The sequence below is a fragment of the Musca domestica genome, unplaced genomic scaffold (assembly GCF_030504385.1).
Source record: "Musca domestica strain aabys unplaced genomic scaffold, Musca_domestica.polishedcontigs.V.1.1 44, whole genome shotgun sequence".
NCBI classification, from domain to species: Eukaryota; Metazoa; Arthropoda; class Insecta; order Diptera; family Muscidae; genus Musca; species Musca domestica.
In genome coordinates, this window is record NW_026712334.1 from 4,709,553 (window position 1) to 4,737,088 (window position 27,536).

The following is a 27,536-nucleotide window of genomic DNA, read 5'->3' on the forward strand; positions in this document are numbered from 1 at the left end:
ATATTATTGTGACATAGATCCAATTGTCGGTCGTCTGTCTAGTAATTAAATTTTGAAGTCACCAACAACTGTCTAAAAATTTTGCACAAAGTCTTATAATTTTAAAATGTATATATATTCTGCAAAATTGTTACTTATATAATGTTGCGGAATATTTTAATCTGATACGATTAAATTTGAACCTCGTTGAAGAACAAACCCTTTAATGGCACGACAGCTGGAAAAATATTCACCTGATTTTTTGCCTTTACTATTACCCCAGATATTCTATACCTAAAATGCATGGATTGCAAGTAGTCTTTAATCAAATATTTTCAAAATGTAAAAATGCACTGAACTTCCTTGCCCTATGTCGATTATCTCCCGATGTAAACTTCCAAAACGCCGATATACGAGTCTCATATTTTTAGCTCCACTTTCTTAATTTACTCGGTTTTTCTTGTTGTAATTTTTTTGTGACACAATTTATAGTCGCTTTGGACCCCAGAATAAATTTTTTATAGAAAATTTCAAATTATGGATTTTTGTTTGGTCAAATTTTATAAAGTATTTTGGTAGGAAAATTACGCACGATAACGGCAACAAATACTTCAAATGTCCAAACAAACAAGCAAGTAATTCATCTACAATCTTTGACGTTTGACGGGGCGTTTTTCGTACTCACATCAAACACGCTATTGACGTGTGGTGGTGTCCATTTATTTTTGCATGATGACGATGGGTAGGTAGATGGGTGTATGGCTGTCTGGAAGCAATGAATGAATGAATGAATGGTTTTCGTATATTTTGGCCCAATGCCATTTTATTCATGTAGACTGGATTTACTGTTATTGAAAACTGGTCTGGTGTACATTTTTCAAATGGTCATCATTTTAATTTCTTTGTAAAAAAATTAAAATTATTTACTTTTATTTTGAATATCAAAATATCGTTTATCTTTAATGTATTTTTTTGCTCTTTTCTCATTACAGTTTAAATCAAGACCTGTCAAACAATAATTCCTGGTGGATTGATTCTTTCCATACATAACAATACAATACTCTAATTCTCGCATCCCTGTATCATACCAAACCGACCTGAGAAGAACCAACAAACAACAGCCGCAAACTGACTTAACTTTTCCTTTTCTCAATACTCCACTTAACGTATTCTTAGATTATAAACGGCCAGAACGTTTTATCCCTCACTGTAAACATTACAATCGCAACATCACAGCAACTTTACAAAAATGAGTAAAAAACCAACAGCTGGACCCGCGTTACACAAAGTAATTATGGTTGGTAGTGGTGGTGTTGGTAAATCAGCGCTGACCCTGCAATTCATGTACGATGAATTCGTCGAGGACTACGAACCAACCAAAGCTGATAGTTATAGAAAAAAGGTAAGTTGTTATTGGATTGTTTGTGTGTAATTCGAAACATTTTAGTTGTAATTCGATACTTCTTTTTTGCAATTCATTAAAATTTAAACTATCCATTCGAAATTCGAAAGAGATCATATAGAGTTTGTGCATTTTTGTGTAACATGAAAAATGAAAAGAGATATACCCACAGTAGTTGAATTTGGTGATCTCCATAAAATCACATTTTGAGTCAATTTATGGATGTCTGTCTGTCCGTATATTCTTGTAATCAGAGTATAGGCAGCACACAGGGTGAGACGAAAAAAATTGCAACCAACTTAAGACTGCTGTCATTTCTAAGCCCCTCGTACGACAACTGTTAAATTTATTTCAGTGACAGCTCATTATATCCATATATCATTTACATGCATACAAAAGCATTTGGTAAGAATTTTCCAGAGCTGGGGGTAAAGCCATTGAAATTCCAAAAAGTGCAAGAACTTACACCACCACAGAAAGAAAATAGACTCAAAGAGCTAAAGAGCCGAATTTAGTTTTCTCCGATGAGAAAACATTCGTTGTACATTAAAGTTTATATTTGGTATTTTTAAGGATTCAGCAGGATTCTCACAGGATTGACCCACCTAAAATATCCTATTGAATTGGCTGTAATATACATTTGTTGATCCTCTATGGAGTAGGTTTTGAATGAATGTGCCAATATTGCTCATTTCGTGTCGGACCTAAATAGATATAAATATTGCTACGTGTCAGTTTACTCTCCACGCCATTTCCCACTGGCTTCTTTGTAATATAGGTATACCGAAAAAAGTCGAACTTTAAAAAAAAGTTTTTTGTTTTAAAAATAATCTTTGTTTATTTTAGTTTCAAATACGTCATGCCCTTTATTTATTTCTTGCCAATACTAATAAAATAATTTCCCCCTTCTTTCAGGTTGTATTAGATGGCGAAGAAGTACAAATAGATATATTGGACACAGCCGGCCAAGAAGACTACGCTGCCATCCGTGATAATTATTTTCGTAGTGGTGAAGGTTTCCTGTGTGTTTTCTCTATAACAGACGATGAAAGCTTCCAGGCTACACAAGAATTTAGGTAAGTGACTATGTTCAGGACTTCTTTTTTGTTGACAAACACTTTCAATGAGAGAACTGTCGTTGTAGCTTCAATTGAAAAAAAAATTAAGTTAGAACTTTTAAATGTTTATTCTAAAAATCAGAGCTCGGAATTTGTTCGGTCGATTTCGAGTAGTGAGTGAAACTCACTTGAATTCGAGCGGAAGTACACCTCCTCCTAAAAAAACAGTTAAGTTAGACTGCGGCGAACTTTGAATTCCTTCCACCATTCCGAAAGCAACTCTTTTAAGAACGTATCTAAAAATGGTGAGGTAAATTTGGTGCCAGATGCTAGCTATTACCGGCCTAAAATAGCAGATTTCAATGTCATTGGAGGAAAAAAGTGTTGGCTATTATAAAGATTAAAAAATACATTTCAAAGAATTCCGTTGGAAAATGAGGTTATATTCACCAATGAAACAAATATCGGGAGGCCCCTTTATAAGAGGGCTATACGAGTACATGGACATGTATAGATCACGTTCAGTTTGATGGATCGGTCCACTAAGTCCTTCAAATATCAAATTTCAAAGATTTTCGTTGAAAAATGTGGTCACAACATCAAAACACCGAATATTGGGATATAACTTTCTATGGGGACTATACGAAAACATGGTCCAACTTTCGATCTTATAAAAGATGTCAGGCATTACATAGGTATGACCAATATTTTAGAGACATTACCACAGGCGGACATATTCACGAAATCGGGTGCAACCAAGTTTCCTATGCCACTCGAATAAGAGCGAGTATGCTTTAGTTGAGTGTGAGTACACTATATGTCTATATGATAGAGTAAACTCTTACTTTAAACATACTCTTGAGCACTTCCACATAAAACAAAAGAGTTGAGTGCAAGCTTCTTGTAAAACTTGTACTTCCGAGTCAAGTCAAGCACATCGTAGCTCTGGTTTGAATTAATTGGCACTGCACGCAATTCGTACTCGATATACGGTTTTTTATTGACCGAAAAATTTTGAACTCAAATTGTTGTTATACATTATTTGAAAATTACTATTAAAAGTAATGTCACGAATGAAATTTTCTCAAGGTTTGACTATGCACAGAGTAGGAGGATATTTGTACCACCCATCTGATTTGATTATGGAAATACAATCCCTATACGATGATTTGACCTAATTGTTAATAACTCCGCTTTTACTTACTCACATTTCATGTTACTTGTTTGTTCATTTTTTTCATTTCTTGTTGTTGTCATTGTTGTCTTCTATATCATGGCTCAGACATTTACCCGAATGATACCTGTCGTTCATTTCAGCTTTCCATTTTTATTTTCGTTCATAAAGTAGTTGAAATTTAATATTTTTGCTTTGGCTTAGCCGCCCAGTGTTAAAATGGGAGGTATGAATTCTGCGTTGATGTTTTTTTCTTGTTGTTTTTGGTTTTCAACCTCTCACTGTCTGTCATTATGTGGATGGATGTCCATTTTGTGGTGAATGTCGTTGTCTCAGGTTGTTGTCGGCTTGAGATATCATCTCATGACCAATTCGTACATTAACTTTGCCAACAAATTTTGCAGTTGTCATTTTCTTGAAACTTACTTTTCATTAACACTTTCTCAGCAATAATGTCGTTGTTATTGCTGTTGTTGTTGTGTCCGTCGCTTCGTCGTCCGACCACCGACCGATGTTAATGAACATTGTCGTATTAATTTCAAAGTCTTTACTAATTAACACCGTCATGATGGTCGTCCGTTGAGGTGGAGGTGACAATTATTATGTTGTGTATGTGTTTATTACGGCGATGTTAATCTTTTAAATGGACATGCTTTACGATTGGTAGACGATGCACAGAGCTCGAGGTCGTATGGGAACAGCGGCCAAAAATACTTTCAGTGCAGATATCAATATGAATCTTTGGTTATGGTACCTTGATGGGATAAATATAAAAAATGTGACAAAATGGATATGGTCGATGCATGTTTTGGCATGGTCCCCATATAACGTACCTCCCGAATAAGGGTTATTTGCCCAATTCTTGTCACATTTCTACACCAGATTGTAATGTTATTTGACATTTTACGTTCTAAGGAGCTAAAAAATAATCTTACTGAAAATTATTTGGAACAGCCCGCCATCAGGTAGAGTCCCTTGTAAGGTAGCTCCAAAAATAGAAGCAGTTTTTATACAAATCAAGTCCAAATTTGATTATTTTTTGTAAACAAAATAAAATCACAATTTAATGTAAAATTATATCAAAGATAAATTTTGCACAAATAATTAGTTTGACTTAAGGCCCTATTGAAATTGGATATAACCGGTCAAAATTTAGGTATAGCTTCCATATATATTCATCTAAATTGCCTTATATTGTGCACCAAACTTGTAATATCAGCCCAAATAGTATGGAATATGGAATACGACCAGATGGGACCTGAAAATAAGTATGCCAAATTTGATCGAAATCGGTTCAGATATATAGCTCCCATATATATTGTTCATCCGATTTGTTATTTTTGTCCTTCGCAGCCATAATATGCACTCTGTGACAACGATATTTGGGGAAATATATCAAATATAACTCAGAAATACCCTTTCTAAATTTTATCGAGATCTGTTAATATTTGGACATGGCTCAAATATATATCTTCGTCCGATTTGCCTTTTATTGTGCACCAAACGTGTAATATTAGCCCAAATCAAATTTAGATATAGCTCTCATATATATCTATCCGATTTCAAGTTAATGGTGCACCAAATGGATAATACAAGCCCGAATTGAAAAGGCGCAAATGCCTCGACAAATTTAATAGAAATCGATTCAGAGGAGGATATTCCTCCCATATATTAGTTCCTTTGGACTTATACTATAAACATTGTTGGTATGATTTAATTCTCACAAATTCCCCATTAAAACCTTTATTTGTTTTGTGACGCTCTACTAAATATGCAAAGTGGTGTAGGGTATCATGAAGTCGGCCTCGCTCGACTTTAAGACTTTCTTTACTGGTTATTGTTTGGTAAGGTTCGCTGTCCCATTATAAAAGGGTCAGAGCTCAGAAGAAGACGGTTAATAAGATCTGTGTTTGTTGAAACACGAGAATTTTTTCGGGCATGATTTAGTCGAAACTTGGAAGATAGTGCCATGGATATAAATTTGTTAACTCTTTAGCAGTTTCCAGTGCAAAGGCCTTATTATTATACCCAGAGGACAATGCTTGCAACATTATTGAACACACCTCAATTACATCCTTATCAATCCCTAACAACAAAAACATATTCTTTGTCACATGCACCATAGAATTGACAAAATTGCAGCGAAGTCACTTCATTGGGCATAATGTACACATCAGACAAAATCTGAAAGTTAAATTAGCACTTTTAGAATCTTAGGACCATTACTAATGGCGTGAAAAAAATCACATTGGAGGATTCAGGGGGGAAAACAATTAAAACTTTAACTGAAATCCAATTTTATCTTCAAAATTAATCTTAAAGGCAACTCAGAACTCTCACATCTTCTATATTATACACATATATTAAACACACAAATTACTGGACTAAAAATAAGTTAATACCTTGCTTTTCAATAATGCCAAGATTTGTAATTTTAAAATGTATTTAATTTTGTAATACAGTTCTATTTTTACTCCACTTTTTCTCTGATCCCACTGAAAAAAACAACTAACTACATTTTCTCTTTTTTGATGCTATTTTCGAAGTGTCCCGTTAGAATGAAGCCAAGATTATTGTGTTTTCTAAAAAGCTTAACCCCTTAAGAGTTCATTTGCACACATTTGACAATAAATATCTGATTCTCATTTTTTGAATTTTGGCCAATGGCAGCGACCTCTGTGCGATGGTTACGGATTTGGGATCTGAATGACAAGTGAAAGGTATAAGGTCTTTTTAACTTTAAATCATTGAAATGATATGCTTTTTTAAGTACAGAAGATCTGTAGAAACAGACTGAAATCTAAAATAAAAACACTTATCTAATATCTTCTATTCACTCAAGATCTGTGCGACAAAATTATTTTTTTTTCCAAAATTACCGAAAATACGTGTATCGTAGTTTTGAAATTTATCATTTCAAAGACGAATGAAAGGAGGAATTTATAAACATTAAAAACACTTTTTAGGGTTCAAATCTTGCTTCATGTGAGTTTATTTCCTACAAGGCATTATTTCAGAATAATGACGTCAAGTTTTATAAATTCCTTCTAAAATGGTACAAAAAGTTCTATAATGTACTAACAATGTAATACTTTGTACCAAAGGGTTTTTGGAAATTCGAATTACAAAATGTTATAATATGGTACTAAAATTCTAAAATGATACCATTTGGCATTATGTGAATGGATAGAGCTAAATACTTGAATCATTGTTGGAAAGTAAGTTTGATACATGAAGCTGGTTTTGAAAATTTGTACTAAGTGTACGAACGGTACTAAATGGTACTAAATTTGGAACAGTGTGGTGAAAGGATGAAGCTGTAATTTTGAAATTGTGTATTGGAGTTCCTGATGGTGCTTGGGTTGTGACAAAGAGGTGGTTTTAGAAATGTGTACTACATGTGCACGAGAAGAAATAAATAATACTATATTTGGTACAAATTGGAATTGGGTTAAAATCTAGTGATTGATGTATGAAAAGTACAGAATGGTACTATGTTTGGTATTGAGGTCTTCGGAATTTGATATTGATGTCACTTTTGGTACCTGTAATTGAGATATGGAGGAGATTTTGGAAATATGTGCTATAATTTTACGAAATTTACTACCACTCTACTTACCACTTAGTACTTTTCGAACACAGTACACATTTCCAAAACCACCTCCACATCTTAACCGCAGTTGACATCTTATTAGATTTCAGCTCTTTGTCCAATACCAAATTTAGTACTATATTTGGTATTGGATAAAGAGGTGGTTTTGTAAATGTGTACTGCGTTCGAAAAGTACTGAGTGGCACTAAATTGAGTATTGGGTAAATAAAAATTTTATATTGCGGTCTGTGTTGGCATCTGGAATTGAGATATGCCAATGGCTTTGGAAACGTTTTCTATAATTGTACGAAAATTACTAGATAGTACTAAATTTGGTATTGAGTGTAGGAAAAGTGCAATCTTCAAGTTTAATATGGATGTCACTGTTGGTATATGTGAATGAGAGAATCGAATATGCGTACTATAATTGCACTTAATGGTACTAAATTTTGTAATGGGGGAAATTAAAGAGCTGAAAATCCGAAATTTGATATTAAGGTAGGTCAATGTTGGTAGCTGAAGTTAAGATATGGACATTGTCCTGAAAATACATACTATACAGAGTGTGATAAAAATAAAAACTGCAACAAAGTCAAACGCCATAATTTTTACATTTTTTTTTTTAATTTTATTTAATGAAAGCAAATAATGTCGGAAATAGCGTCAATTTTTAGAAAAAGTTTAGATTTGTTCGAATTGGTCACATTTGGCACGAATTATGGCCTTAAAACGGCCAATTAAACCGTCACACTGCCCGAATGTTGCTCTGAGGTATTTTGGCACATTCCCGTCGAAGCGCTTGATTGAGGTGATCGACGCTTTGGTATTTTTAGTGCCAACCTTGCTTTCCAAAATACTCCAGACACAATAGTCCAACGGATTGGTATCTAGGTAGTTTGGTAACCATTGTGCGCTGGAAATGAAGCGAGGAACCTCATTTTGTAAGAATTCTTGGGTGGCGCGTGCTGAGTGCTATGGCGTTGAGTCCTTTTGGAATGTCCAAGATCTGCGGCCAAAATGTTTGCGTGCCCAAGGCTTTCATACACCCTCCGATAATATTCGGCATTTATTCTGATGCCACGGTCGATTAATACGAGCGGAGAACGACCATCGGCTGTTATGGCGGTCCACACCTTTACCATGGCCTGCGCTTGGGTTTTGGTGGCCAACCGAAGGTGCACATTTTCAGCTGACCTCTTTGGCAAGTAAACACGATCATTTAGTTTGTTTACAAACTGCTGGACAACGAATGTTTTCTCATCGGAGAAAACCATTACTTTCGGCCAAGCGAAGCAACTATATAGCTCTTTTGAGTCTATTTACTTTCTGTTGCGATGTAAGTTCTTGCACTTTTTGAAATTTCAATGGAAATGACAGCAGTCTGAAGTTAGTTACAGTTTTCTCATCCTGTATTTTTTTCGAAAAGTACTAAACGGTACTATTTTTGGATCACTTTTGGAGTCACGATGGAGAGATGTACATTGTTCTGGATATGCGTACTAAATGTTACTAAATTTGGTATTTGGTGAAGGAATAGAGCTGAAATCTGGAAATTTGATATTGATGTAACTGTTGGTTTCTAGTGTTTACATATGGAGACATTGAAATAGTTTTGGACAGAAAAATTGGATGTGGTAAATTTAAAAATGAAAGATTTTGAAGATTTTGTTTAAAAGGTAAACATGTTTCTATTATTTTCTCCGAAAAAGAAACCCTTGAATAATAAATAAAACCTCGAAAGTCTGAAAATTTACTACGGTGTATGAAGTTTTAATGAAGAAAATTTGTCAAACTGAAAAAATTGTGCATTTTGAGTACTAAAAAGATCTAACACGAACGAATCTAAAATTTTAAAGTGGACTTTTCGCTGACGAAATAGCTTTTACTCACTTGTAATATATAATTTTATTGTTAATTAAGGGGATATAAATCCATCAGAGAAAGTTAACAAAAGGACTTCTATAATCGGTGCACACAATACCTTTTATCCTAAACTTGTAGAAGTGTTGTAAACGGGTTCTATGCACAGTGGCTTCTATTTATGGAACTTCTATGTATAAAGGAAAAGAAAAAAGAAACATGTAAAAAAGACCCAGAGACTTCGAAAGGGCATATTTTGTATAGGAGATTTCGTTAAAAGCTGTAAAAATAAGAGATCTGTTATTATTCCAAGCCCTGTGAACAGCCTATAACAAAAATATATATAACGTAAGCCAGTAATTGCGTATGATTCATCCATGCTTTAGAGTTCTATACTGACCCTTTTCTGTGTATGCAAAAAATATCAAGTGTAAGGTTTATTTTTCAGTGTCGTAGTGTTTTTTTGTAATTGTTTTTGCTATGAATTCTGATATCCAGTGAAATGGTCGCGTGAGCGGTCCAATTTTCATAGAAACAATAAAAAACACTTATATTACAGTTGTTGTTGTCGTTTGTGGCAATTGTGAATTGTTTATCAGTAATTAGTTAACCCTGTAATAAACTATCGTTTATTTATAGTCTAGCGCAGTGGAGGAGAGGCATGGTAGGGTGACATGAGAAAAATACACGAAACATAAATACTTTGAAAGTATTTTAAATTTGTTGCAGTTGTGTTGTTTTTATTTATTTTTTTTTTTTTTTTTTTGTAAATTAAGCAAATATTTAATGGCTGGTGGACGGGAGGGAGTGTTGAGCGAGTGAGGTGGCGGCCAACACAAAACAAATGACGAATAATGGTTGGATGAGAAATCGACTTAGTGGTTTCGATATGTGGTTGTTGCTATCAGGTGTTTGTTTGAGTATGAGTCATACATTTAACCGGTAATCAATATCAAACAATTTAGCCAAAAAATGTATTTTGTGGTTGAAGTGGTATATAGAAAATATTTATTCGATATACTGGAATATGAAATCCAAAAATTTCCTTAATTTGAATTTAATTTTAAAAATCTTCATTTTTTTAATTTTTTAGAGTTCATATGTGACACAATTTTTGAGTTTTTCGCCAACGAAGATGTTCCAAAGTGTAATTATTTAACAAGCTAGTACATAGTTTTCAAGTCTCTATTGCCATTAAAAAATTTGTTGCGGTTAACTTTTATAGAATCATATCTGTCATCATTTGCCTCAAGTTTTTCATTTGTCAATTGTTTTTTTTTTTCTTCCGACACCCCTAGAGAGATAGGAAGATTGGATACGGATCTAACGTGGAAAATAATTGTGTGAAAACACACGCATTCGTAATACCAACATACATACAAGCATATGGGAAACAAATGAATTGTTTGGATTTGGAGGCACCAAAGAATGAAATGTTGGTGAAAATCTTGGCACTTGTGGGAGAATTTGTTTGTATACAATGCCTTACATTGAAATAAAAAATAAACAATAGTTTGTCGAAATTAAAAAAAAAACTATCTAAACAAAAGAAAACATAACCACATACAACAGTCCAAGAAACTGGAATAGTAATTAAAAACGATTTTAATTCCTATCGGAATTTATATCTTGAGTCTAGTTTGTCGTTTATGAGGTGCTTTCATGGTATAGTTTTTGAGTGCTGAAGGGGACAGGGCTTTGAAATTGTTTACACGTGTTTAAATAACGGGACCAAATTCGTTTCAGGGCATTTGGAGTCAATCTAGGGGTTTCCGTCCCTCCCTCCGTCTGTCTGGCTGGTGCGCACGAAGAGGGCGTAGATATATTATAATCGTTAAACTTAGATCGAGGTCGGAGATAATCAATATCGGTATACTTCTTCAGGGACCTCCTCTACAAAAGGCCAATATTTTCACAGAAAATAATTCACTGTATAGAACCAGAAAGGATAAACTAATTTTATGCAAACTTTTGCAAATCCTTATGTTTGTATCAGTACTATGTCAAGTGAGAAAATGGACAATATCGGTCCACTCCATCGTGCACCCTTTGTGTGTCAAAATTGAAGCTCAAAAAAAACGTGAAATTCCAATAATCCAATATTTTTACTTACACAAGATTTTCTGTGAATATGATAAATGTTGGCCAAACCGTTTTGGTACCTCTCCCATAAAAAGTTATTTTATAACTAGCGAAACAAGTAATTTATTCCTCAAATAACTAAATATTTCTCTTAACCAGAGATCTGATGTGAACATAGAATTTATAATGTTGGTCTGCGGTATTTTGGTGATCGACACTTTGGTATTTTTTAGTGCCAACCTTACTTTCCATAATACTCCAGACACAATAGTCCAACAGAATGGTATCGGGAGATTTTGGTGGCCATTGTGCGCTGGAATGTAGCGTGGATGGTGCGTACTGAATGCGATGGTGCTGAGTCTTGTTGGAATGTCCAACGTCTGCGGCCAAAACGTATTTGAATATTGTAATGGCCTGGGACAAAAAAAAAGATTACTATGCAGGTCCACGTCTTCGTATAGACCCCAATATAACGGCTATATTCGGTATTTTTAAGAATTTAGAAGAATTTTTAACGGCTTTTATTTATTTATTTATTTTTTTTTTTTGAAAATTTTTTCCAAATGGTGAAGGTTATTCAATGTTCGGCCCGGCCGAAATTAGTGCTTTTTTACTTGTTTTGATTCATTTGAGGGTTAAAATTGTCGATCAACATAATCCGTTTGTTCTTAGTAATTTTGCTGACGATATCTAAAATACAAGAATTCCAAGTAATCTTAATCCAAAAATTTCCAAAGCTGTTGACATTGCCATGTAAAATTTCAAAACGCTATCTTCTACGTTAACGAGTTTGTCTTCTAATTATTTTTTGTGTTGTACAGTGTAATTTCAGTTTTCCCCATGACTGGGGTCATAAACAGTTCGCAATATTCTACTGTCAATTTTTATTTAATGAAAATGTTCTAATTTTTCCTGTCTAACTTTGCCGAGAGACACGAGTGACACCGTCTAGGCAGTCATGAAAGTGAAGCAGTCAAAGTTATTACGTAATTTCAAGCAGACTTTTGGCGCCAAACTATAATTTGTTATTCCATTATAAACGTTGAACTAACCAATACAAAAGAAAATACATAAATTTCCCCCAAAAATGTCTTTCATAATTGATATTTCCCTTCCTTAAAAATAAATAAAAAAGGATTCTTGATTCCCTGTATTTTTTATGGATTCATGAACATGTGTCTTTCCATGCTTACGCCTTTAAACCTAACTCCTTGATTCCATACACCACCTCGCCATTAAACATATTTCATTCATTTACTCGTTTGACTAGCAAACGACCTACAAAAGCAGAACGTTAAAAAGCATACCAAAGCTTCTAATGAATATGCACATTTGCGGAAATGTATAAGAGAGTTTCTTTGGGACAAACTCTTGCAGGGATTACAAGTGTTATTCCACCACATTGAGAAGCTAAAGGTAGGAGTATGAGTTCCACTTAGATGTTTTGTAACTATAGTATTGAAGAGGAAAAAGAGAGTGTATGACATGGAGGGGAATTGGAACTAAAAACGACCTACAGTTAGCGTGTTATGTTTACATTAATTTTTACAGTTGTCGGTCGGGCTTTTGTATTCCCTTGAGCCCACCATGAAGTTTATTGTCGCGCCCAAAAGAGACTTGTGTCCATTCTTGTGTCCATTCTTGTAGACTTGTGTCCATTCATTATATGTTTCAAAATTGGAATAGTTTTGTGGAACTTATGCCTGTGTGTGGCCGGCCCAGCTGCCTAGCCTAGCCAGCCTGCCTGCCTACCTATTATATAGAGCTCTTAGCGCGCCCTGTTTCTATTCGGCTTTTATGAGACACTCATTAGTAGTCGTAAAAAACTAGGTAAATGAGGACATGACATTAATGTATGCAATCGAAAGGCATGCACACACATTTGGATGAAGAAACCGCGTAGAATACACACTTCTCTTACATAAATGAAAATGTGAAAAATATGAGATTATAATAATATGCATGGGGATGTGTTTTTGCATTTATTATTTATGTTTTTTATGCGAAATGATTTAGTTTTATACTCTGTCATGGAGATTCTATACTGTATGTGTAAATAAACTAGGCAACAAAATACCCATAAATACATCGCCAAGTAACCTATATAGGGGGGGCATGTTCCCCCTTCGTCCACATTCTTTGAGATTGTAGGATTGAGATTCCTAAATATAGATATACAGTGTTATTGGCAATATTACTGATTGGCAAGTCCATTGGCGAAAAGTCCATCTTAAAATGTTGGATTAGTTCCAACCGGCCATTTGAATACTCAAAACAAATTTATTTTTAAATCAAAACTTCATACATCCTACTAAATTCTCAGACTTTCTTGATTTTATGTATTATTTTTTTTTCGGAGAGTATAATTGGAAAATAGTTAGCTTTCACACAAAAGGCAAATTCAAATTAGTATAACCATTACAAAATGGACCAACATCCCAATTTTCGGTCCAAAAAAATATTACAACATGTCCATATGTAAATCCTTGGAACAACAGAAACCTTAATGTCAAATTTCAGAATTCCGTCTCCATCCCAACACCCAACGGCAGTTAGATCTTTTCGCACGTTCATAGTTCGAATTTCCAAACCACTTTCTTCTCTCAACTAGAAAACCCAACATTGAAATCCATATCCAATTTCAGGATTTCAACTCTATCGCTTCATCCAATACCAAATTTAGTATCATTTAGTTCTTTTTGTAATATTAGGGTATGCATTTTCAAAACAATTTCCATATCTCAACAAATATTGTTTGGTACCATTCACTACTTTTCGAAAAATTATAGTTCACATTTCTGAAACTACCTCCATATCTCAAACCCAGAACCGGCAGAGACCACAATATGAAATTTCGGGATACCAGCTCTATTCCTTGATCCAATACAGAATTTAGTACTTTTCGAACAACTCCACCTTCAAATTGAACCTCAAATACCAAAAGTTATCTAAACATCAAATTTCAGAATTTTCACCTAATACCACCAAATGGTACAGTTTTAAAAAATTTGTACCATTTTAGAACTTTTCGAAACTTTTAATTTCGGATTTCCCAAAAACGCTTTGGTACATCTATCTTCAGTGACTCTTGCTCCAATGTTCAGAATTCCAACTCTTTCCATTTGTCTAATACAAATTATTCAAATTTTAGTACATTTTAGTACTTTTCCTACCCTTCAGCCATTTCGTTTGAGCGTTGTTTGTAGGACAGTCAGTTATTTCACTACATTTTTTTTATATATTACCGATAAAATGTTAATCCTCAAGAATGTCAACAAAGGGGTCTTATTGGTCCTCTCTGGAAAATATGGCTAAAACCTCCCTTTACATGGGATCGTCAATATACAGGGTGAGGTGAAAAAACTGCAACCAACTTCAGACTGCTGTCATTTCTAAGCCACTCGTCCGACAGCTGTTAAAATTATTCCAGTGACAGCTTATTATATTGTTTACAAGCGTACCAAAGCATTTTGTTGAGAATCAGCAGAAATGGTTCGAAAAGTAAAGAAGCGACTTGATCGAAACCCTCGTCGCAGTGGCCGAAAAATGGCTCGTGAGCTGAACATATCGCAATATTGCATTCGGTAAATATTGAAAAATAAGCTTACATCGCAACAGAAAGAAAATAGACTCAAAAGAGTTGCTTCGCTTGGCCGAAAGTGGTGAACTGCCGAATGATGAGAAAACAGTCGTTGTCCAGCAGTTTGTAAACAAACAAAGTTATCGTGTTTACTTGCCAAAGAGGTCAGCTAAAAATGTGCACCTTCGGTTGGCCACCAGAACTCAAGCGCCGGTCATGGTGATGGTGTGGGCCGCCATAATAGCCGATGTTTGCTCTCCACTCGTATTAATCGGCATCAGAATAAATGCCGAATATTATCGGAGGGTGTATGAAAGCCGCAAACTTTTTGGCCGCAGATCTTGGACATTCCAAAAGGACTCAGCACCATTGCACTCAGCACACGCCACCCAAGAATGGTTACAAAAAGAGGTACCTCGCTTCATTTTCAGGGCACAATGGCCACCAAAATCTCTTGACTATTGTGTCCGTTGGACTATTGTGTCTGGAGTAATGTGGAGTAAAAAAAATGTAAAAATGATGGCGTTTGACTTTGTTGCAGTTTTTTATCTCACCCTGTATTATACAAAATTATTTGTCATATAATTCTACTATAAGTTGGAAGAAGTCGAAATCTTACCTTAACGGCTGGGAAAATTTTGGGGTTAACGTCGTACTTCATTTGAGTTTATATAAATTCTCCTGCAAAATATCAATTTTGATGGATGACGCCAAAGACAAAAATTTTTGAATTTCATAATAGATCAAGAAAATTTTAGCATCAATGCTAAAAAAAAATCCTATTTTTTTTGATAAGTCTTTCTTTTTTTTGAGAAAGGACCAAAAGAGACCCTTTGATGACTCGCTCGAGGGTTAAAAAATGTGACCAAAATTATCCTTGTATTGAGAAATATTGCTGATATCCACCATTTACCATAATAACAAAAAATCTTTATCCAAAAAATTAAAAAAAAAAATATATATATATATAGTTGTCGGCAAACATTCCAAATTTCTACGTATTCCACATTCTACATTATTCCTTCTGTATTCTCATTTATTTTTCCCTTTCATTTGTTAATATCTTAATTCCTTATTTTCCATTTATTTCTTCTCATTACAGGGAACAAATATTGCGCGTTAAAAATGACGAAAGCATACCATTCCTGTTGGTTGGTAACAAATGCGATTTAAATGGCATACGCAGAGTGCCCCTGGCCGAGTGTCAGCAACGAGCCCAGCAATGGCAGGTGCCATATGTGGAAACGTCGGCTAAAACACGTGAAAATGTCGATAAGGTATAGTTAAGACTTCTTTTGATTTTTGGAGTTTCTTTTCATACTTCCCTCTCCCAACTTTTAACCATATTGTTCCCTTCCTCCTCCAGCCCATCCTCGATGAAATCAACTCTTTGTTGTAATTTCAAATCGAACAAAAATAGGGAAACTTTTAAGAGAAATTTTTGTATTTCATTTCCTTGTATTTTTTTCTTGTTGTTGCTTTTAAGTTTTATTTATTTTTTCCTAAATGCAGCTAAATTTGTTGTTGTTTTCTTTTGAGTTTTGTTGCCATTCTTATTGTTTTTTTATTTTTATTGTTGTTGTTGTTGCTTTTATCATTATATAAAGATTGTTGTTTGTTGTTATTGTTGATGTTGCTCTCTTATCCAGTGAAACACATTTGATTGTTCTTTTTTTTCAGTACCAACAAACACATACACACCTCTTTATTTTTTGTTGTGTATTTCGAACCCCCTTTTTCAGTTTCATTTATTTGTTTTGTGTTGCATTAAATTCTCCCCTACACTTTCTTGATTTGGAAATGCAATATTCTTTTCGTGAAGAACTACACTGAAACGAAATAAAACTGCAATTGTGTTGTCACTGGTCTATAGTCCATTATCTCATTACCGTATTCGAATTCATAACCAGTTTTTTTTAATTTTTTGAAAGGACATTACACCATACCTGCATGACATGCGCGTACAGAAAAATTGGAACAACGTCTGGAAATATAATCAGTTAGGGTAATAATAAATTAATAATGTTAAATAAGTATTTTGAAAAATATAGCCAAGAGAAACGAAGTAACTTAAATCGGAGGTATCTGCATATATGAGCTCTATACCAAAACATGGATCTATATTGATAACACTGTGCGGCAAAATTCATTTTTTTTTGAAAGAGCAGGTAATTTGTTAAATTAAACTACTATCCAGTAGTTTATGAAAGTAAATAAAATATTTGGCAGACCCCAAGTCTTTTTGGGCCAAATCCATTTCAGGCCATTGGGAGTCGATCTAGTGTGGCCCATCCACCTGTCTGTTTGGGAGAGTGGTGCATGCAAAAACTATCGAAGGGAGTATGCGATTTTGTTAAGATCGAGTTCAGAGATGGGCAATCTCGGCCCACTCCTTGTGGTACCTCTTCCACTAAAGGTCAAAAAAAATCATTTTCCTCATAGAAAGAGAAAGGATATTTAGATTTCGTTCTAAATTAGTTAATGCTATTTTTTGTACGAGAACTCTTACAAAATGTAAAATTAGAGTCTCTACATAGATCTGGTATGAATATATGATAGAACGGACAACTAATTCTGGTACCTCCTCCACATTGGATCAAAATTTTGAATAAACTAGACGTTCAAAAATGCGAAATGAGCATCCGATTCTTTTGAAATTTGGCATAACCTCTTTTTTAACCCAACATAAGATCTAGTGTGAAAACGAGACATTTCGGTCCACAAATTCTACATTCTAATATGTATAGCAACACAAGATCTGGTGTAAAAATATCATAAAACGCAACATTTTTTCTGGTACCTCCCTCACAAAGAGTCAAAATTTTGAATAACCAAAACGATCATAACGCTCAAAATTTCGTATTTGGAGCTCGTAATGGGAACTATGGTCTATCACAGCAAAATTGTCTATGGCCGTCCAAGTCTTCGTACAGGCCCGATATAACGGTACCTCCCTATATTCAGTACCAGAGGTACCAGATTTGATGTTTTGAGCTACATTATTCAACGGATTTTTTCAAGTTCCATTTTTGAATATTGTAATGGGTTATGACAAAAATTGTCTATGCAGGCCCACGTATAGACCCCAATATATTCGGTATTTTCAAGATTTTAACAGCATGGATTTTATTATTTTGAAAATTTCCAAATTGGTTTCCAAATTGGTGGAGGGTATTCAAAGTTCGGCCTGGCCGAACTTACTCCTTTTTTACTTGTTAGTTCTTCTTTCATAATCAACTGAGTTATTCCCATAATTATTTATTGTGTTGCACAGTGTAGCTGTTCTTGTAATAGGAGGTAATCTTTGATCTATAGATTGATACTCCCTTTAGTTAATAAATAAAATGTTCGGAATTTCTACTAACTTCTCTGTCGATAAGGACGGAATATTTTAGTCATCGTAAAGTTAAATATTCTATGTTAATTTCATGCCTTGGCGATTATATTTCATAAGTTTTCTTATTTTTTATTTTACAAACACAATGCCAGTTGCAAGAATTTCACGTTATGAATTGCTTTTTAAAATACACTCAGAAAAACTAAATTCCAACAAACAATACACCCAAAAACATAATACTTTTTATCCTAATTATAGGAACACACACACACAGCCGAAATCGTTACGTTCGTATAAATTAAAAACTCGTCAAAATTAGAAAATTTTTTATAATATTTAAATGAACATAGAGTAAAATCACACACCACCCAGCACATAGTAGGCCCCAGAATGAAAACTTCTTTTTGCATGATTTATTTCCCCACGATTTGGGGCATTGTTGGTGAATTTAATTAAAAGGTTTTTTGTTTAATAAAATAGCAAAAAGTTCCACCCTTTATGTTTCTGTACAATTTTTAGATTTTTTTAGATTTACTTTTTTTGGTTCATTCTAACTTATGATTTGCTGCAAATTTAGTTTACACCCTAAAACTAGTAAAAAATGATTCTTCAATTTTAGATTCTTGTTAAGATACCAAGAATTTTAGAGTTCTTAGCTATAAATTGCTTTAATATGTTTTATCCATTTAAAATAATATAATTTCTATCCTTTTTCTCTCTCTCTCTCTCCTTTATTACTCTTCCGTAACGTGCTCTAAAATAAACAAACAATCAATCTACTTACCACTGCATTACAAATTTTCTTTGTCTCTCTCTTTTGCTTAATCCAAATACAAAAAAAAACACGATTGATCGGTCGATCGATTTTGCCCGTTCCATCTGTTGTTGTGTTACTCTGTCTGTCTATCCGTGCCGGGGATCTTATCATACCCTTTAACGCCACAGGTATTTTTCGATCTGATGCGCGAAATAAGATCACGTAAAACTGAAGATTCGAAAGCGACCAGCGGGCGAGCAAAAGACAGATGCAAGAAACGGAGATTGAAGTGTACACATCTTTAGGCAATAGGTGCATATCAAATAAATACATTGTTACTATTTTTACTATTTTTGGTTTGTTTTTGTTTTTATTTTTCTTTTTCATCTTATACTAAAAGTATTAATATTATTATTTTCCATATTTATTTATTTATAACAATAACGTCGCACACATAATCACTCATTCATGTTTTGTAGCTTTGATTAGATACCAAATTTATTAATTTACATCAAACTCATTTATAATCATTTGTTAACCTCCATTAACACTTATTTTATAAAATTATTTGTTTATTTACTTTTCTGCTTCTAATTTAAGGTCTATATTGGGGTAGAGGTGGCTATTATTAATATATTTAAACCTTTTTTTGATTAAATAAAATTAAATAAAATAACATTATCAAATTATAAATTAAATAGCTTTAATTAAAAGTTAAACAAATGTTATCACCAATTGTAAATTATCTTAAATTTTCCTATGAGGAAATCTTAATTTTTTCACAAATCTTTTATATGGCGACCATAGATCCAGTACATATAAATCTACAGTTTTACATTTTTTCTAAGGCTAAAGGAAAATCTTGAGTGGAAAATCTTTCACAGGTCTTCTATAGCTAGGTGTCTTTTTGCTGGTCTTCTTCTACAGGTCTTCTGAGACTAGAGGACTTATCACAGATCTGGGGCTGCAATAGCTTTAACAGGTCTTCTATGACTTGGACGCCTTTTACAGTCTTCTATGGCTAGACCTTTTACAGATTTTCTATGGCTTGCAGACTATTTACAGGCCTCCTAAGGCTATAAGAAGAGCTTTTACAGGGTTTCGATGGATTGAGGACTTTGTATATGTCTTCTAAGACTAGAGGACCTTTAACAGGTCTTCTATGGCTAGAACTCCTTTTTAGAGGTGCTCTATGGCTTAAATATCTTTTACATGTATTTTATGGCTGGAAGACCTTTCAAAGGTTTTCTATGGCTAGAAGACCATATTATAGTTCTTCTAAGGCCAGAGGACCTTTCACACGTCTTTAATAGCTTTGATACAGGTCTTCTATGGTTGGAATGTCTTGCAATAGTCTTCTATGGATTGGAGACTTTTTAAAGGTCTTCTATGGCTACAAGAACATTCGCAGGTCCTTCATGGCAGGAAGAAATTTTATAGGTTTTCTATGGCTATAGTACCTTCTAAGGGTCTTCTAAGGCTACAGGACCTTTTACATAATTGCTACGGTCACAGATCTTGTATGTTTGGAAAACCTTTCACTGGTTTCCTATGCCTAAAGGACCTTTTAAGATTCCTTTAAGCCTTTAAGGCTAGAGGACCTTTTGCTAGTCTTCTATGGCTACAAGACCTTTCGCAGGTCCTCCATGGCTGGAAGACCTTTTATAGGTCTTCTATGTCTATAACACCTTCTACGTGTCTTCTCAGCTGGAAGACCGGTTTTTCAACTAACTGGATGTCCCTCCGTTGGTCTATGAAGATCGGTCTTCAGTTGGTCCTATAAAAACCGACTTTCAGAAAGCTGGTGCTGGATTCTTGTTCTATGAAAATATAATATTTTTCATTTGACAGCTGCTGGCCCAGCTGTTTGGTTTATAAATAATTTGGTTGGTTGGTTTTTCAAACCGGCCTTCAGAGCTGGTCTTTACGCCTTCGACCTTCGATATTTTCTATAAGGACCGGACTTTAGTTAGTCTATATAAGGTCCGGCCTTGAGCTGATGTATAAATATTGCTCTCAGCTAGTTTGTCTGTATAAGACCGGTCTTGAGCTGGTCTATATTAGAACGTCCATTCTCTGGTCTATAAGATGTCATGAGTAAAACATAAAACAACAATTGTTTTTATAAAACAATTATTAAGTGAGTTACAATTCAATGATGGAAAGTTATTTCAAAATTCTTTTAAGAATATATTTTTCACTATTTTGATCATCTATGTTGTAAAGACACCCTTTAACTCATTTGCAAAAATTCTCTTCAGTTGGGCTACGAAAGGCCATTCGTCCATGTAGTCTACGCGTCTATAAAGAGTCTGTCTGACGCGTCTATAAAGAGTCCCCTACGGCTGAGTTGCTCTAGCCCCTTTTTTTACTATACTACTTCTACTTATACCAAACAATCCCTAAAAATTATAAACTTTTGAAACAAATCTAACTAACTCTTGCAAATTTAAGTCCAATAATGCTTTTAGCTTATGGATATACAGTTTGCTTGCGTAATAAATGGGCTGATATGTAAATATGCTTTTGTATTTGTTTTTGTGTTTTGGTTATTGTTAATTTTTAAACTGCTAAAATGTGTTTCAATCATTTTTATTATTCTTTCCTCATCTCATTATTTTTTGGGTTTCATGTTTTTTTTTGTTGGTTGGTTAGATTGTCTACATTCTATTCAAAATATATTTTCTCTTTATTGCCATAATAACTTTGTAAATACTCTATTAACAAAGTCAAAATTAGTATAAATTTTCGTACATCTATTAATTGTGTATTCTCTTTTTTCAATCCAAAATATTTAGGTATTTTATGATCTTATCAGGGATATATCAACACGTAAAAAACAACAACAAACCGTGGAACGTAAGCCGAATGAAACCAAAACTCATTGCTGCCAATTGCTGTAATAATTTAATAAAAAAAAAACAACCGACAAACACACACATACAACAACCACATATACATACATACATACGTATAAATATATGATTTTATGTTACTTTTATCTCTTTTTGTGTTTTACTTTTTTCTATTCAATGAATGCAAATTAAATATTAAAACAAATACGTACATAATTCATATTTATTGATTAAAATAAAAACACAGATTTAAAACGGAAATACATTCAGAAGAGAAAAACAAAAAAAAAAAAAAAAAACACTAAAACATTTTTCTATTTGTGCCCCCGTTAAGATTCTTTATAAATTTCTGTCAAAGCATTTCAAGCGAATTGTCAATTCTGTTCCTTCAAATTTATAACTTGGTTCGGGGTCCAAGGTTGATTTTCAGTTTCTATAGAAATCTAACAATAATCAGTTTTCTACAACTTGGAGTTAAGATTTTAAAAAGACTGCAAACATAAGCGGTTTTCCTTAATTATGAGCCACTACTGTTTTGCATAACCGAGACAAAGTCACGAGATTCAAAGCCCAAAAAAAAGCTGGAAATTTTCAGAAAACTGAGCTACAGACTCGTAATGCAAAATGTTTTTCTATACTTCTTATTCCCACTCTGTGAACCGAACAAAAAACAATAAATTTGTTTTAATTTGCAAATTAATTATTTTAAATCTAGTATTTTATTTTTAATAATTATTTCTGCCTTGTATTTGTAATTTTATTTGTTTTTAAGTAAAATGTACCATGTACAACAATCAACCAACCAACCAACCAACTACACTTTCATACTCATAATTCCAACAATGAATCAAACACACATGCTCGCATGTGTATATGTGTACAATATGTATGTATTTGACAAACATCCTCCGTTTTCTAGTAGTGCTCCTTAACATGGAAATGTGAATGAAAGTAATTCTGTTTGTATTAAAAATAAACAATATTTTTATTTCAAAATAAAATGAATACATTTTATGTAATTTTCTTAAATTTTTTGTTTAAGTTTTTTTATATATATATACAAATATACAAAAAAAAAAAAAAAAAAAAACAACAAATAATAACAAACATTTATCCACAAGAATTGCAATAAATATGTTTTTTTTTGTTCTTCTATTTTTTTTTCTTTTGAGCATAACTCTTTTTAGAAGCCTGCAAAGTTGCAAATGAAACGCATATTTACAAAAAGAAAAACAAAATCAACTGTGTAATCAATCCTATTTATATAAATTTTATAAGCTTTGTTTTCATTAAGTCTTAAAACAATAAAATAAAAATCAAAAAAAAATATTATTATTAAACTGATATTACCAATCTAAATAACCAAAAAAAAAAAAATAATAATAATAATAAAACCACACCTTCGACGGCAATGAATGCAAACAATTTTTATTTTAAATTTTTTTGTCGAAATATCTAAGCTGAAATAATTTATAAAATAAAAAATGATATATACAATAAAACCAAACAATATATGGTTTCATTTTTTTGAATCCTAAAATGAATAAATATAAATGAGTTAAATATATCAACGTAGCTCAACAAATTCCGGAGATATTCCGCTAGGTGAAGACAGTGGTCCATATTTGACAATTTCTAAAAACCATTTTCTAGAGACATAACTTCTTCAATAATTGTTAAGGTTTCATAACTGCAGGCAAACCCCATTAGGTAAATAGATCTATAAATAGAAGAAGGTTTCCATTGTAAAGTAACATAAATAGAGTGAGTAAGTTCGCCCTCTTCCACATTTGTATACCCATATAGCTACAGAGGGGGTATATCATTTGATATGACCAAAACGTGCCTTATCGTAATAACGGTTTTACCGTTTCAGGACATTTGAAATCGACCAAGGGTCCGTCCGTCTGTTTGGCTGGAGGGTTGGTGCGCACGATAACTTTCGGAGGGAGTATCCGATTTGTCCCAACTTGGTACATAGCAACAATATTGTCTACATAGATCGAGTTCGGAGATGGGCAACATCGGCCCACTCCTTCGTGTACCTCCTCCACAAAAGGTCAATATTTTCAAAGAAAATTATTTAATTCATAGGAAGAGAAAGGATCATTCGATTCGGTGCAAGGTCAGGTGGGAAAATGGATAATATGGGCCGACTCCAGCAACTACCTTTCTTCAAAGAATCAACATTTGGAATAATAATAACTCTTATAAAATGTGAAGAATAGGATTGTCTTCAAATTTCAAATTATTATATCGGTACACTACTTCTGTTACCTTCTCCACAGCGGGTTAAAGTTTTGAATGCCCACGAAGCTCGTAAAAAGAAACCTTAGAAACCAACACTGCACTCATTACCAAATTTCAGCTATCATTTCACCCAATACTCAAAATTAGTAATATATGCAAAATTAGTACCATTTAGTACGTTCCAAATTAAGCAAAGTTCGCGCACTTATTACACATTTTCAAAACCATCTTTATACATCAAATTTACTTTCCATTCTCGACTCTCATACCAAATATCAAGTTGTGAGGCCTATCCATTCTCCGAAATCCGAAGTTTTGTAGCACTTTCCGTAACCTTAAATTTCGTTCCATTCGTTCTCCGAAATTCGAAGTTTTGCAGCATTTCAGAACAATCTGTAACCTTGAATTTCGAACTTCCAAAAAGACTTTGGTACATCAATCCTGCATTCCATCAGTGACTTTTATTCCAAATTTCAGAATTCCATATCATTCCGCTTGGCCAATACGAAGTGAACTCTTCGTACTCTCTTGTAAAATTTCAAAATTCTAGTTTCAGCCGTTTCGTCTGGAAAGGATGAAAACACATAACCGTATTTCACAATGTTGAATATCAACGTATATTTTTATCAAAAAAGGAGTCCGCGTTGAAGAAGCAGCTTAGCCAGAACATACGGGAAAGGAAAACTAAAAAATAATTATTTTAATTTTAATAGACATCTTGGCCGATAATCGTGGTTCTATTTAAAAAAATCAAAAAAAGAAAAAATTGATTTTTAAATTTTGTAATATTTGATTAATAATTGCTTATGGAAATTATGTGATTTTTTGTTCTGGCAACTGTGCCGAATCACCGATCCAATGCATTTCTGTTATGTCGCCTGCCATCTGTTATCTGATTGAAGAATTAAAGCCCATATGCATTTTGTCCAATCTTTATAGTTTTATGTCTTTGGTTTATGCATATGGCAAAGACATAAAACTATAAAGATTGGACAAAATGCATATGGGCTTTAATTCTTCAATCAGATAACAGATGGCAGGCGACATAACAGAAATGCATTGGAAATTTTAGAAAAATATGCTATTCCGATATCGCCGAAATATGGCGGAAATACGCGAAAAAAAATATCAGGTATGATAGACATGCTCTGAAAAATCTATTCCAGAGCATTTCCTTGTACATTGAATCGATAAAATCAACAACAACCCTTAAAAAGCGACAGCTCTGTTAAACTATAACATAATGCTATGTCACGATATCGTGACATAACATACTTTTCCACTACCAACGCCATCTATTGAAGAAAAGTAACAATGTAATGTCCCATCTTATTATATTATATGTCTTTGCATAAACTGCTTTGTTAATAGTCATACTGATAGATGGCGCTGTGCAGAAAAAAGTAGCAAATGCTGCCAAGTTCGTTTGTAACTAAATTCACTGCAATTGAAATGTAACGTTGTACCAATGTTAGTGAACAAAAAGAATTTAATAAAAATAAAAACAAAAACAAAAATATAATTGTTTTCTATTTTTTCTCAATGAATATATTTTTATATTATTTCGCGATTCGAAAAATACATTTCGACAGTTCTTTTGCTGAGAGAATGAGACTCCTTGTCCGACAATTTTTGTGCAAGCTATTTACCTCCTATATCTTGAGAAATCACAAATCTCGTTGTTTTTTTTATAACTTACAACACTATGTGTTATGGGTTTTATAAGTTTGATGGGGCCAAACATTATGTAACACCTACAAATATTGTTTTCTGAAATAGGAAACTATGTATGGATCTTCCTATCTCGCCGAGCTGAGTCGTTCTAGAAATGTATGTTCGTCCGTCCAAGTTAAATTTTAATCACGCTACAGGTCGCAATTGTGGACCAATCCTTTTCCTTTTTATTCATTTACTTTACCATCATACAATTTGAAAAATTCAAAAAAAAAAAACAGTACTAAGAATAACAACTCTTAATGCAAACGTTTCCCGTTGATTCGTTCGCCAACGATACAGCTCGGGAACTCACAGCCGATGTACATTAAGGCAATCGTATTGTTTGTGTACTTCTGGCATTGAAATGTTTGTGGTGTTGTTTTGTTTGGAGTACAAAACGATTGAAAGCAAAAATTTAAAGTTTGTGTCTTTGGAAGAGGGGTACATTAATCGTTTCGTTTGTTTTTGTTCGCTGCACAGAACTCAAGCGCCGGTCATGGTGATGGTGTGGGCCACCATAACAGCCGATGGTCGCTTTCCGCTCGTATTAATCGACCGTGGCAGCAGAATAAATGGCGAATATTATCGCGAAAATATTCTGGAGGGTGTAAAAAACCTTGGGCACGCAAACAATTTTGCCGCAGACCTTGGACATTCCACTAGAACTCAGCACGCGCCACCCAAGAATGGTTACAAAATGAGGTTCCTCGCTTCATTTCCAACGCACAATGGCCACCAAAATCTCTGGATGCCAATCCGTTGAACCATTGTGTCTGGAATATTTTGGAATGCAAGGTTGGGACAAAAAAATACCAAGGTGTCGATCACCTCAAGCAAGCGCTTCGCCGGGAATGGACCAAAATACCGCAGAGCAACATTCGGGCAGCGTGTGACACATTGGCCATTTAAAGGCCATAATTCGTGTTAAAGGTGACCAATTCAAACAAATCTAAACTTATTCTAAAATTTGATGCTATTTCCGACATTTTTTTGCTTTCATTCAATAAAATTTAAAAAAATGTAAAAATTATGGCGTTTGACTTGCAGTTTTTTTTTATCTCACCCTGTATTTAGGGGTTCAAATGGACCAACAAACTAAAATTTTCCTGATTTTGCAGTCGCTTTACGGGTCACAATTAAAAATAAATTTTGTATAGAGATTTTGAATACCAATCAGCACGATAGAGAGGGATAAATATGATGCAAATGCCCCGGTCAAAAACCAAAGGTAACATTTGTGCAAAACTGTATGGTGGTTTTCCCATGTATTGTAGTGTTGTAGGGTATCACATGGTCGTCTCCGCACGACTATAGCCTGTGGTTTTAACAAATCAATTCTCTGCTGTTTTTTTTGCCAAAGATAATAAAACTACTGAGAAAGAAGTTTCAGAATAATTCTTGCAGGAAGGGCAAGATAAAATTAAGACAATAAACACAAATCTGTTTTTTTTCTTTTAGTTCTCTTTGATACACAAATTTGGTCTACTAAAATTGTATCATGATTACCAGCTTTCGATTAGCAGATATATTCATTTCGACGGACTGAAGTGTAGTTTTCACGTTTCCGTTATTCACATTTTCCGTTACTTTTTTTACTGTTAAGTTGTTATCTCTGAGCTAATGTTACAAATTTTACATGAATTTTTTTCTCAACACTAGCAAAAGTGAAGGAACATATATACTTAACGTGACCATACGTCCCGCTTTGGGCGGGACAGTCCCGCTTTGAGGTTATCTGTCCCGCTGTCCCCAGCGAGAGCAAAAATATCCCGCTTTCGAAAATACTGGATATTGATATTGATGAAAAATACATGAGTTATTTTTTCCCCGTGAACATATAATTTATTTGCATAGTTTTTTTCAAGCAACATTAACATTAAAATTAACTCGAAAG

The 27,536-nt window shown here is 33.8% G+C and overlaps 1 protein-coding gene across 2 annotated transcripts in view; it reads left to right on the plus strand.

Moving 5' to 3' along the window:
* Positions 1-23,186, plus strand: part of LOC101887670 (ras-related protein Ral-a) — a 49,161-nt gene extending 25,975 nt beyond the window's left edge. Inside the window, exons 2-6 of one of the 2 annotated variants that reach the window (XM_005180250.4) lie at positions 972-1,381; positions 2,297-2,457; positions 15,830-16,004; positions 19,010-19,133; positions 21,620-23,186. In XM_005180250.4, coding sequence (XP_005180307.1) covers positions 1,229-1,381; positions 2,297-2,457; positions 15,830-16,004; positions 19,010-19,126 — 606 coding nt within the window. In that variant the 5' untranslated portion in view covers positions 972-1,228 and the 3' untranslated portion in view covers positions 19,127-19,133; positions 21,620-23,186. The remainder of the gene's footprint in view (positions 1-971; positions 1,382-2,296; positions 2,458-15,829; positions 16,005-19,009; positions 19,134-21,619) is intronic. The other variant, XM_005180252.4, reaches the window with a different exon arrangement.
* The last annotated feature ends 4,350 nt before the right edge of the window (positions 23,187-27,536 follow it).